The following is a 13,766-nucleotide window of genomic DNA, read 5'->3' on the forward strand; positions in this document are numbered from 1 at the left end:
CTGAGGTGCAAGCTCCATCCTCTCACCTGATTTTGATAAAAGATAGTCACTGGCAGTGGAACAGTAGGGACTGGAATACAAGTCTTTAGATCTGTCTTTCTGAATTGCTCACTCTGGTAATCTCAAATGACTCAGATCCTCCTGGAAGGGTATGAAAACCTTACTCATTGGAACTTCCATTTATATTTCTTTTTCCCACTCCATTCTTTTTTTTCTCTGATTTAAATTTTTTTTTTTTTATAAAAAGGAAACATTGACAAAACCATAGGATAAGAGGGGTACAGCTTTGCACAGTTCCCACCACCAGAACTCCGTATCCCCTCCCCTCCCTGACAGCTTCCCTCTTCTTTAACCGTCTGGGAGTACAAATAAAGTAAGTACGGAGCCAAGATCCTGTGGGATGCAGAAGGTTCCCACTCCATTCTTTTCTCTTACTATTCATTTTGTCTTAGAGTCTTGTAGTTATCATTTACTGTGTGTGTGTGTGTGTGTGTGTGTGTGCGCGCGCGTGTGTGTGCCTCCAGGGTTATCCTGGGGCTCAGTGCCTGCACTACGAACCCACTGCTCCTGGAGGCCATTTTTCCCCCATTTTGCTGCAGCTGTTGTTTATTGTCGTTTGTTGTTGTTATTTTTGTCGCCATCATCGTCGTTGTTGGGTAGGACAGAGAGAAATGGAGACAGGAGAGAAAGACCACTGGTGAAGCGACCCCCCTGCAGATGGGGAGCCGGGGGCTCAAACCTGGATCCTAGCACTGGTCCTTGTGCTTTGCACCTTGTGTGCTTAACCTGCTGCGCTACCTCCGGCCTCCTATTATTTACTTTGAGAGACTCACTGAGAAACCAGTGATAACCCTCATGGCAGTGTAAATAAACAAGAAACTGGACAATTGAAAGTTCACTGTATGTCTGGTAAGATAGCTCTCATCTGTGAGGTATCTGCTTTGTCTTGCTTGCAACCAAGTTTGAACCTGCTCTCCACAGCACTCTCCTCCTGTCTTTTTCTATCTGCAAAAGTTGGCTCAAAGTGGGGAAGCCGCAGGCAGACATGACCAAAAATAAATAAATAAATAAATAAATAAATAAATAATAAAATGAAACGAAAAATTCTGTCATTTGTATGTTTCAAATGCTTACTAGTCACATGTGGCTAGTCGCAACTTTTTGGAAGGTGAGCTCGTAAGAACGTTTCCGTCTGCAGACGGCATTCTGTCAGCAGCACTGCAGTTTAGTACTTGAAGCGTAAGACCTTGTTTAGCCTCTGTAAGTGGCGGCAGGTCAACAAGCAGGACTGAAAGTAGTGGAAAGTAATAAGAATAACTGGGTCAGCATAAGACAGCCTGGTAAAAACTTTATGGAAAAGAAAAAACTAATGAAAATAGCCTCAAAGGAGGCAATTTTAAGCCTCTGACTTTGTTTCAAGGGTGCTGGTTCTCGGGCGCTGATTATAATCTCCTTTGATTAAGTTACTTCACCATCTTATAGGAGATCGTCTTTACTGACTGCTGTGTCCAGGTGATTTGTGTCAACTAAGGTGTTTCTCTTTTTGAAGGCAATACTATCTAGTATTTTTTGAAGGCAATACTCTTTTTGAAGGCAATACTATCTAGTCATAGAGAAGGGGTTTTTCTTTTTTGGAAAGCCAAAAAAGAAAAACCATAAAGAAGTTGAGTTTTCTAACTCCTTAATAAAATATCCTTTCAAGGACCTAGTGGGGTTAAATTGTTACTTTAAAAACTGGGAAACATTATGCATATGCATAATGTACAAACTACTGTATTTTACTGTCAACTGTAAACCCAATAAAGAAAGTGAATTAAAATCATTCTTTGAGCCCTTAGAGTGTGCTTTTCAGTGCTGTGCTTAGACCCCTGGAGAGACCTCATCCTGAGTTTTCTGTGGTCTTCTCTGATAGTCCCTCTGTGTCTAAAGTTTCCTGGAGCCCTTCTGTTTTATTTCTGTCATTTTGAGAAGTCACCTTTGGAGGTTTGTTTTGGCTATTCCTCTCTTTGTGCATGTATCGTGCTGCTTATTGCTAAGCCAACAGGCAGGCGGTGCTGTTACTATAATTACATTTCACTTGTTTATATATTAGATGGTGGGGGTGGGTTTCTGTTTCTTATTGTCCCCTTGAGCTGTTTCTAACTCTCTGTAGTGTGCATATATGGCTTCTCTGTAAGATTTCAGCCTGAGTTCAAGCCACAGGGGATTACTCCTGGGGTGACAGGACTCAGTTTACCACTTAGTCACCAGCTGCTGCCTGTTACCTCTGAGCTGTTGCCTGTTATCTTAGAGCTGCCAGCTGCTGCAAATGACCTTCTGAACGTTGCCTGAGTTTGGGGTGGGGGGACTGGGGTCCCCTGCTGCTGTGGTGTGACCCTGCCACCCATTCAGCAGACTAACCCCCAAGGCCAGAGCTCAGCGCTTACCCCTCTCACAGTCACCCTGCGCAGCCTTGGCTGTGTATTGCCAGGTCCCAGCCTCCAGGCGCTCGGCTTCAGTCCTGTGCCCCTCATACCACTCCACACACCCACCTGAGGCCTCAGTGTCTTTGTAAGTCCCAGCTCAGTTTAATGAGGTTTGTGGGTTTGATGGTTGTCAATATTTGTTGTTTTGCGGGGTGTGTGTGTGTGTGTGTGTGTGTGTGTGTGTGTGTGTGTGAGTGAGTGTCTGGCTATTGGCTGTTAGTCTGTAACTGCGCCACTGGGAATAATGCCTGTCTCTACCTTTTTAGCCTGCTATGTCTTGGGAATATTTTCTTCATTAGTGTAACATTGACTTCTTTTTTTTTTTTTTTTAAGATTTTATTTATTTATTAATGAGAAACGAAGGAGAGAGAGAGAGAGAGTCAGACATCACTCTGGTACATGTGCTGCCGGGGATTGAACTCAGGACCTCATGCCTGAGAGTCCAGTGTCCCATCCACTGCACCACCTCCCAGACCATGCAACGTTGAGTTTATTTGCACTGGTTGCATGACGATTGCAAATTTACTTTTGCTGAACGTTTATAAACTAGTTTTATATTTTTTTATAGGCTCAGTACTGTGTTTGTATCAAGCTCTGTATGTGTGTGTCAGTGTTGTCGTCTGTGTAGTTAGAACAAGAGCTGGTCATCTGCTTAAGCCTTTAGTGTGATGCAGTGGTGGAATGTATCAGACAACAGGGCATGAGTTCTGTTTCCTGGTCTTGAAACCTTTGTTTACATTCATCTCCCCCGGGTGTGAGCAGAGTCTGTGACATCATCTTGATGATGTAACAGGGTATTACTTCCTTGCTGACATTACCCAAGTATACTTCTCTGCAGGCCGGTGATTACTCCCTTATCTGTACCTCTCAGAGTGGTTCAGTATCTCTTACTCTCTCTGGGTTACTCATGACCCCCCTTGGGCCTTCTAGGCTTTTTCTCATGTTAGGAAGGATTTAACCAAATGTGAGAGTCAGTGGGTACAGGAATGATTAGTGTATTAAGAACATTGATTTGGAAAATAATTAAGGGTAAGCTTTTTAGGAAATCATGCTCCCTCCTCCCTACAGTTGGTCTTTTAATTTTGTTTATTTATTTATTTTAAACAAAGAGCAAAGGAAGAAAGGGCTAGAGGTCTAGGACCTCTGGATTTTTATTGGTCTTTAGTTGCTTGCCCCGGGCCAGATGATACTCATGCCCTGGACTGTCTGTCAGAATTGGCTTGCCTGAACTGGTGCAGTTGGGCAGGTGGTGCATGGTGAAGTGTAGAACTGTATAGTTTCTTCAGTGGATCACGTCAGTTTGGGCTCGTTGTGGGCTGGTCTTGGCTGCAGGTCAGCACCGTGACATATTCTGTATGAATTTATACACTTAGCAAAGCCTGGGCTACACATCGGTCTCCTTTCATTGTCTTTCTAAAAAAAAGACCCTCCAGATCCTGAACCTTCAAAAATCATTCATCTGCCTAGACACTCAGAAGGCCCTCTCTTTTTAGTACAGAGTCACTGTGTTGACATTGAGAATTTACTTTTTAAACAGCCACTCTCAGGTGATTGACTTGTACCCTATGGGAAAGACAACTGTGAAATGTTTTGTTAGCTTAGTGATTTCTTGGCTACTTCCGGATTGGTCTTCAGATACCCCAGATGTGGGTATTTGGAATTCCCCAGTAACTGCAGGCTCCTTGCTGTGGGATCACTCTGATTCTGTTTTCCCTCTTGTACTGTCAGGTCTTCCTCTCCAGTAACTACTACAACTTGAATTACTTTGTTTAAAATTCTGAGATAAAGACAATTTTACATTGTGAAAAGATACATGTATCATAGTCAGGCAGATAATTGCAGAATCTCTCTCGTATAAACTTAGTTTCCATCCACAGTGCGGGATGGCTGCCCTCCCACAGCCTTGGAGTTTCCAAAGTGTTGAAAGTTTTAAACAGTGTCTCTTGGCACACCTATCAAGAGAACTTGAACAACTCTCAAGAAGGAGACTGGTTGCCTGGGGAATCAACAGCTTGATTAGAATATTGGAACTCCCGGGAGCGATCCTGGTTCGAGCCCCCAGCTCCCCACCTGCAGGGGAGTCGCTTCACAGGCGGTGAAGCAGGTCTGCAGGTGTCTTTCTCTCCCCCTCTCTGTCTTCCCCTCCTCTCTCCATTTCTCTCTGTCCTATCCAACAACAATAATAACTACAGCAACAATAAAAAACAAGGGCAACAAAAGGGAAAGTAAGTAAATATAAAAAAATTAAAAAATATATATTGGAACTCCCAGTCCTGCCACTCACTGGACCTAAGGTGATTGGAGGTGGGCAGGAGGTTGAGGTTAGCTGCCAGTCAAGTAGTCTGGTGGAGCTGTCCCGAAAAACCACGAAGGGGGAGAGTTCAGGTGGTGCTCGGGTTGGTGGACCTGGGGAGGGAGATCTGGAGATCCCGGCGCCCTGGGGTGGGCATGGAAACACCACTCTCCTCCCGCACCGTGTCCACCCTGCGCGTTTCTCCTTTCTGGCAGTTTCTGGATTAAAGCCTTTGTAGTAAGTTGTTAACTGTGCGAATCAGCAGGTCTCCTGAGTTCTCTGAGCTGCTGGAGCAGATTAATCACACTGGAGGCTGCCCTGGGAACCTGGGGTTTGTAGCTGGTTGGTCAGAGGCCTGTGGAGGATGTCATGAGACCTGACCAGAGAGAGCTGATGCTCTTCTGTAGACACTGCCAGCGTGGGTTGGTGCCAGCCACCCTGCAGCTGAGGGAGGATCATTTGCTAATTCGTATGGAAAAGCCCGCCACACACGACTCGGGAACACACGTTAATAGAAGGACTTCCAGGACACTGGCGGAGAATCAAAGCTGAATAGGACAGACAGAGCTCGCCAGGGACCCCAGCTGCCCCTCCACACACACACACACACACACACACACACACACACACACACCACCACCAGTAGAGAGCTCTTCCTTCTTTTTGTAGAAGTCACCACTACTAGAGGCTACGGCAAAAGCACATATTTGGAGCCACTGAAAACGGGTTTGTTTTTCAATTGCCTTAAAAGAGATACACGGGGGACAGCCAGGAGTGAGCGTCCACGACAGCTGCTTCCCCTGTCCAGGTCACCGTTGTCCCTTACAGCCGGTTTTTATTCTTTAGCTAGAGACACAGGCAGAGATGCAGTCGAGGAGACCACAGCACTGAGACTTCCTTCATGGCGGTGGGTGCCGGGCTGGAAGCTGGGTCGCGCACGGCGGTGTGGCAGGCTGTCTGTGTGAGCCGTTTCTCTGGCCCCGTCTCCAGTAACAGACTCCAGCTTTTATTTCTAGTTCAGTAACTCGCCGTGGCTTCTTCTTTGGTGTGCTCCCCCCCCCCCTTTTTTTGTTGCCTGGTACCAGAACTCTGGGAAACGTCATTTTTCTATACTATTTATACATTTTAAATTCTTCAGGGTCATGAAGCAAAGTTAGCAGGCCAGCAGTGCCCTTAACAAAAGCACAAAATGGTTGACATTTAAAAGAAGCATCTCTTGGCAACAGGAGCAGACATACGTCTCTGTGTTTCTAGCCTGCTACATGGTAAAGAATATGGGCTTTCTATTAGGCGAGGACTATAATTTTAGTTCTAAAACTTCATTTATGAAAATAGGACATATAAACTTTTTGAAGTTCAAGTTAAACTACTTTTATAAAAGCAAAGGTATTACTATGTCTCTAGTCCCTACTTTCACTGAGAAAAAGAGAATTTTTGCTTTTATGGCAAAAAGTGAAAATAGCATTTAGTTTTGTTGTGCCCTGCTTGTTCTAGAGACAGCCCTGCCCAGGGCAGCAAAACTGACTGCCAAGCTCTTTCCTCAGGACTGACTGTAGATGGCCGTATGTTTAGTTATTTCTACTTAGTGTGTTATTTTAGGTCTTAAGTGTTTTCTTGTAGGTTATTTTTGGGTCTAGGAACACTGACCTTATTTTTGTGTACCTATAACTTAATGGCAATTGCTTTTTTGTTTTACCTCTTTCTGACTTGCAAAAAACAAACAAAAACAAACCAAAAAAACCCCTCCAGACTCATGTGGGTTATCTATGGCGTAGATGGCTAAACCCAGCAGTAATACCTGGTGCTTCAAGCTTTAAATAGGAGGAAATATGTACATTTCCTAGCATATCCATACAGAACAAAGAGTAAACTGTTTCTTGTTTGTTTACTTGTTTTTTTTACTAGAACACTGCTCAGCTCTGACTTGTGCAGGGGATTGAACCTGAGACCTCAGAGCCTCAGGCACGAAAATCTGTTTGCATGATCGTTATGCTGTCTCCCCCTATTGTCTATTTTAAACCTTTCTGAGAATTGCTGCAGCTAACTAATATTACCTGGAAATACTGCCCTAGCAAGTATTTGTGTTAATTTCGTCTCGAAGATTCTGTCTCTTCCCCTTAACCCCCTCCTCCCCTTTCACATAGAAAAGGAGAAAAGGAACTGGTGTAATTTCCCTTTTCCACTTGACTTTTGCCAGTTTCCTGAATGCATGTCTCTAGACTGCGGGTCTAGTTGTTTCTAGTCTCATATAGATAATCTCTAGATTAGTTGAAATTTAGTTAAATCTAGTTGAAGTTTAACATGCCATCAAAATAGTAATGAACTGTGAAAAGTCTTCTAAAGAACTTTGTGTTTCCTGTAGCAAAGTAATTTTTATTACAAGACCCAAACAACAATAAATATTAGTTTGCCTAACCTCGACATTGGGCAGCCGGGTGTCATCATTTGAAGGAGTTTATTTAAACGCGGATCTGGCCAATGTTTTAGAAAGAGAATTCTGGTTACAGTGCAGCAGATAAGGGATTGAGACGTGCTAAAAAAGATAAACTAAGAGGCTTATTGGTGTACATCCAGGGTCTAGATGAATGTGACAGTGAATCCAAAAGAACATTGAGGATTTACTGGATAAAGCACAGAGTAACAGTCAACCTTTCTCTGTCCCCCAGTGTTGGTATGCATGAGACCCCTTCTGTTTCATTTGGTTTAAATCCCCCCTGCTTAACAATATTCTATTTACATAACCACTTCATTCTATTTACATAACCGTTGTTAACAAGTACCTCCCTCCAGGGCAGTGGTTCAATCCCCAGTTTCATGATATGTTTTTGCTCCACCCCCCTCCTTGTCATACCCTGATCCCTTCTTTATCACACCCTGATTTTCACCAGTCACTTTTCTCTCCACCCTCTCTATGTCACATCCTATTTCCACCCTACTTGGGAAGTATATATAAAGACAGCATTGTGAGTTTTAGAGTACTGTACTTTGAGTTTAACTTAGCTCGTCTTAGATTGTGCTGCGTCCTGCATGAATAAAGAGATACTGCCTACAACCCAGCCATGAGTCCCGGGTTGTCTGTTACCTGCCCGTGAAGCCAGCCCGGAGAAAACAACACCCCAGTGCAGGAAAAATACCCAACTTGCATTAGCATCGGGTAAGAGGCTTGGTAGGTATTTAATAAATGGGATTGATGCACACAGACATAAGTGAAATGAGTGCAAGCTTGATACATTGCAGCGCTAAAAGATTCGTAGGCAGTTCAGAGGGTTCATGTCTGTGTCCTATAGCTGCAGTTCATTGACGACATTTAAAAACAGTTCATGGAGCCAGGCAGTGGCGCCTGGTTTGAGTGCTCACATTACAGTGCTCAAGGACCCAGGTTCAAGCTCCTGGTCCCCACCTTCAGGGGGAAGGTTTCACAAGCAGTGAAGCAGGGCTGCAGGTGTGTCTGTCTCTCTCCTTCTCTGTCTCCCCCTCCACTCTGAATTTCTCTGTCTTTAATAAATACTAAAAAAATAATAAAATAGTTCTCTCTGTGTGAGTGTGTGTGTGTATATGTGTGTATGTTTGTGTGTGTGTGCAAATGTGTATGTTTTCCAAATATCAGCTTGAATCTCACTTGCTTTTAGAATACTTTAGCATTGGGAGTCGGGCGGTGGTGCAGTGGGTTAAGCGCAGGTGGCGCAAAGCACTAGGACAGGCGGAAGGATCCCGGATCGAGCCTCCGGCTCCCCACCTGCAGGGGAGTCACTTCACAGGCGGTGAAGCAGGTCTGCAGGTGTCTGTCTTTCCCCCCCTCTATCTTCCTCTCTTCATTTCTCTCTGTCCTATCCAACAAGGACATCAGTAACAACAATAAGAACTACAACAATAAAACAAGGGCAACAAAAGGGAATAAATAAATATTTTAAAAAAAGAATACTTTAGCATTTCTGATAGGAATGTGTCGGGCTGAGCTTCACTGACCGGAGACAGACCACCATGGACTCATGGTTGGGCTGTAGGCAGTATCTCTTTATTCATGCAGGACGCAGCGCAATCTATACCAAGCTAGACTAAACTAACAACTAACTAAAAGGAACAATGTTGTCTTTATATATACTTCCCAAGTAGGGTGTGAACAGGATGTGACGCAGAGAGGGTGGAGAGAAAAGTGACTGGTGAAAATCAGGGTGTGACAAGGAGAGGATCAGGGTGTGACAAGGAGAGGGGGTTGAGCAGGTGAGAATTCTACCACTAAACCACCAATGCCCTGGAGGGAAGGTGGTGCTTTATTTTATGTAAATGTAAAAGTGGTTTATGTAAATAGACAGCAGTGGTTATGTAAATAGAATACAGTGGTTATGTAAATAAAATGCAGTGTTAAGCAGGGGGGATTTAAACCAAATGAAACAGAAGGGGTTTTTAAAAGCAGAATTAGAAGATACCAACAGGAATGGGGAGAATATATTTCACATGATGACCTCCACATTTCATGAACAAAAAACACACACATGATTTTCCAAATACTCCCTTTAGTTAATCTTCATTGAATACTCCTTGCTTTGCAGCAGCTGCTGAGAATAAATGCTTGCTTGCTAATCTTAATAGGATTGATCCGTGTGACAGGCAGAGAAGCTGGTCTTGCTGCTGCTGGGTGCAGGATGCCCACTGGGGGGGTGGCGGAGACTGCATTTGAATTGAGCTTACCTCTGCCTTAGGGTCTTTTGTTTTTGGCCATTGCTTCTCATGGTGTCCATGCTGCTGCTCACTAGGGCTCTGTTGCTGTCCTGGTCAGAGGGTCTTAAGGATTAAATGAAATGCTCCCTTCAGATATGTTAGGGTGACCTGGGAGGGGGCTCGGATGATAGCGTGCTAGGTTCTCAGGCATGAGCTCTGAGTTTAATCCCCGCCATTGCGTCTGCCAGAGCCACGCCCTGTTTCCATCTGTCCTTCCCTCCCTCCATCTCAGCTGTCTCATAAATATCATTTTTTTTGAAATGTTATGGGTGAGCCAGGAGGTGGTGCACTGAATAAGGTCCTGGACCCTCAAGCATGAAGGTCCTTTTTGCTTGACTTCTGGTAACACTTGTGTCAGAGCTCTGGCGTCTTCCTTGCCCCCTCCCCCTCTTTCTCTCTCTCACACACAATCTCATAAACAGTTAAAAAATTTTAGTAAAGAATGCTAAGGAAGGCCTGAAACAGCTTCCTGAGAAGAACTGTAAATTAAGGAGAAAAGGCTTCAAATCTCAAGTTTATAAAACTGGCTAAAACTCTTTACATAACTTTTTTTTTTTTCCCTCCTCCAGGGTTATTGCTGGGCTTGGTGCCTGCACCATGAATCCACTGCTCCTGGAGGCCATTTTTCCCCCTCTTGTTGCCCTTGTTGTAGCTTCGTTGTGGTTATTATTATTGCCCTTGTTGACGCAATTCGTTGTTGGATAGGACAGAGAGAAATGGAGAGAGGAGGGGAAGACAGAGAGGGGGAGAGAAAGACAGACACCTGCAGCCCTGCTTCACCGCCTGTGAAGCGACTCCCCTGCAGGTGGGGAGCCGGGGTTCGAACCGGGATCCTTACGCCGGTCCTTGTGCTTTGCGCCACCTGCGCTTAACCCACTGCGCCACCGCCTGACCCCCTTTACATAACTTTCATTTCATCTTTTTCTCTTTTGTATCTCTGACTTTGTGTCCATTTCCCCCAGACACACCACCTTTATGTCTTCTACTTAAGTCTTTTGTTTTTTAAATTTTCTATTTTGCCGCTGGGATTATCGCTGGAGCGGTGACTTCGTGGCTGCGGGCAGCCTTTTGGAGAGAGGATGAGGGGGCAGTGCCCCACCGCTGCTGTGACATCACTCGTGGCGTTTCCTCCCTGCAGGGGGGACGGGGCTGGGACCCAGGTCCTCACACATGGTGCCGTGAGCCCTCTCTCAGTGCACCACCACCCGGTCCTGCTTTACTCTCTTTTCCTTTATAAATGTTGCTATCAAATTGAAGTTTAATAGTATCCTGGTTAGTAAAAAAAAAAAATTGCATACAGGGCCAGGCGGTATCACAGCGGGTTAAGTGCAAAGCGCAAGGATGGCCATAAGGATCCGGGTTCGAGCCCCCGGCTCCCCACCTGCAGGGGAGTCACTTCGCAAGCGGTGAAGCAGGTCTGCAGGTGTCTGTCTTTCTCTCCCCCTCTCTGTCTTCCCTTCCTCTCTCCACTTCTCTCTGTCCTATCCAACAACAACAGCTATAACAATAAGCACAACAAGGGCAACAAAATGGGCAAAGTGGCCTCCAGGAGCAGTGGGTTCACAGTGCAGGCACCGAGCCCCAGCGACAACCCTGAAGGCAAAGAAATAAATACATAATAAATAAAATAAAATAGCATACATATGTGATGCTGGAGAATGAATCCTGAGGATCGTATGAGTAAGTGGCCTCCCACAGGCCCCCCCCCCCCCCCCCGCCCTCTTTCACTTACTAGAAAGTCAGAGATGAGGAAGGAGAGCAGAGCGATAGGAAGCATCCCTCTGTCACCCACGGAGCTCCCGTTGCCGCCTGTGCGGGGAGCAAGTGCGTGGTGCGTGGGGGTGCTCTCTGCTGGCTCCAGTAAATGCTGTTTTTACAAGTAAAACTCAAATGGTAGTTTTGGGTTTTTTTTTCCCCCCCAAATTTTGTTTTCTATGTTTGGCTAATAAACCCGTTTGGTTTTCACTTATTTAACAATCCTTAAAGAAACAGATTCCCTCTTCCTGAAGTTTGCAGTAGATAAACTGTAGCGTTTGCCATTTGCTTCAGAAGTGAATTCGCCTCTGTGCAACCCCCTCCCCCCCTTCTGTTGCTTTTATTTCACTCATTGGTCTTGCCTACTTTGTTAACATGTTTGTCTGTTGTCAATTTGCCATCATTTTGAGGAATTCCTCAGTAACTCTTGAGGAAAAACAATAAAATGGCAGATATCTGATCTAAAACGACAGCTTTTTATTTACTTACTTATTTTATTTATTTTTATTTATTTATTTATTTTTTTTTAAAATTTATTTTATTTATTTATTCCCTTTTGTTGCCCTTGTTGTTTTATTGTTGTAGTTATTACTGATGTCGTTGTTGTTGGATAGGACAGAGAGAAATGGAGAGAGGAGGGGAAGACAGAGAGGGGGAGAGAAAGACAGACACCTGCAGACCTGCTTCACCGCCTGTGAAGAGACTCCCCTGCAGGTGGGGAGCCGGGGGCTCGAACCGGGATCCTGATGCCGGTCCTTGAGCTTAGTGCCACCTGCGCTTAACCCGCTGTGCTACAGCCTGACTCCCTACTTACTTATTTTAAACTGAGTTCCGAGTTAATCGCACACTTTAATGATGAACGTTTGACATTTTTGTGAAATAGTTGCGAAGTCTCTCATACAACTCAGGAAGGTACAGCATTTTCCGGCATGGACTCGCTTTTGGTGTCTGTCTCAACTTCCCCTCCCTGCCCAGCTCACCATGCAGAGAGAGAGAGGGTGGAAAGAATACAGGAGTGCTTGTGCTCAGACCTGGGTTTCAGCCTAGCATATGTGACTTTGTTCCAGTTGTCGCATCTATCTCTCTTGGTGTTTGTGACGTCTGAGAGTTAAACCTCACACCTCCAAACAGAATATGCCAGTCTGGGCATTTTTCAAGGTCAAGACTTAATACTGTGTAGTAAATTCTCATTGTATTTCTAATCCTGGCATGTATCAGCATTGTTAACTTTGGCAAAGTTACCAGATTTCTCAGGATCCTCCTCCCCTTCTCTCCCCTTTGCTATTTGTGGGGATTATAATGCTTGCTTTTACAAGGTGATGTGAAGATTAAATTGGATAGTTAATGTACTTCAAAGTGTTTATGGCAGATAGTCTGTAAAACTATAAAGTGTCTTTCTTACAATTTCATATGACTGGAGTACAAATGACCTTTCATGAAAAGGCATAAGGTATATGAATCGTTTATAAAAAAAAAAATTGTTTGATTCTATTGAAACATTACTGTTTGCTGTTGTATTTTTGGCAAGCACTACATTTTTATTCAGTCTTTTGCTTGGTTAAAGAAATAAACATTATTATTTGGTCTTAAGATGCATTATTAAGCACGTCAAGGTTTTTGGTAATCAAGAATTTGTATTACCAGAATTTGTATTCTGAGTGAAATGTCGTCTGAAAGGATCAGCCTGTGGCGTTGTCTTTGTCTGTGTTGTAGCCATATTGGTATTAGAAGTGATGCTGGTATCCAGATGGCAACAGCAGCTCTGTCTGCTCCACAGAGCTAACTTAGCCTTATAGAGCTGTTAGACAGAGCTAGCACATGTCTTAGGAGAACCAAGTGAAAAGTAAAAGGCTAAAAGACTTCCCCCTTGTTCATTTTTTAAATATTTATTTATTTATTTATTTATTTTCCCATTTGTTGCCCTTGTTGTTTTTCATTGTTGTTGTAGTTATTATTGTTGTTGATGTTCTTGTTGTTGGGTAGGACAGAGAGACATGGAGAGAGGAGGGGAAGACAGAGAGGGGGAGAGACAGACAGACACCTGCAGACCTGCTTCACCGCCTGGGAAGCGACGCCCCTGCAGGTGGGGAGCCGGGGGCTCGAACCGGGATCCACATGCGCTTAGCTGGCTACCACCTGGCTCCCTCCCCTTGTTCATTTTAATCTGGTTTCATCACTTACAGTGTGTCCGTCCTGCCAGAAGGTATGTAGAATTCTGACTTTTTTTTCAGTTCTTCATGGAATAGACTTAAGGTCAACCACTGCTCTCTCGTGTAGGTTATGGGTGGTGCTCCGTGTATTTTCTGAGAGGTGTTGCAAGGAAGCCTGAAGGGGGATGGCAGGACGGCCTCATCCTTACGACAGTAACTCCAGCGACCCAGAGAACTGGGACCGGAAATTGCACAGTAGACCTCGGAAACTCTATAAGCATACAAGGTAGGTAGAAAAATACGGACTTTACCCATCAAAGCCGTGCAGACTTTTATCGAGGGTCAGACTTGCATTTGGTTGTGGCAGGCCCTGTCAGAAGATGG

At 44.5% G+C, this 13,766-nt stretch overlaps 1 protein-coding gene across 7 annotated transcripts in view; it reads left to right on the forward strand.

Annotated features, from left to right (window-relative positions):
- Positions 1 to 13,766, forward strand: part of BTBD10 (BTB domain containing 10) — a 66,360-nt gene that overhangs the window by 10,533 nt on the left and 42,061 nt on the right. For 3 of the 7 annotated variants that reach the window (XM_060177148.1, XM_007521148.3, XM_060177149.1), the window contains exon 2: positions 13,510 to 13,668. The exons of 3 other annotated variants lie outside the window; for them this stretch is intronic. In XM_060177148.1, coding sequence (XP_060033131.1) covers positions 13,568 to 13,668 — 101 coding nt within the window. In that variant the 5' untranslated portion in view covers positions 13,510 to 13,567. Of the gene's footprint in view, positions 1 to 13,509; positions 13,669 to 13,766 lie in introns of those variants that run through there. One more of the 7 variants, XM_016187279.2, reaches the window with a different exon arrangement.

Source organism: Erinaceus europaeus, chromosome 17 (genome assembly GCF_950295315.1).
Source record: "Erinaceus europaeus chromosome 17, mEriEur2.1, whole genome shotgun sequence".
Lineage (NCBI taxonomy): Eukaryota > Metazoa > Chordata > Mammalia > Eulipotyphla > Erinaceidae > Erinaceus > Erinaceus europaeus.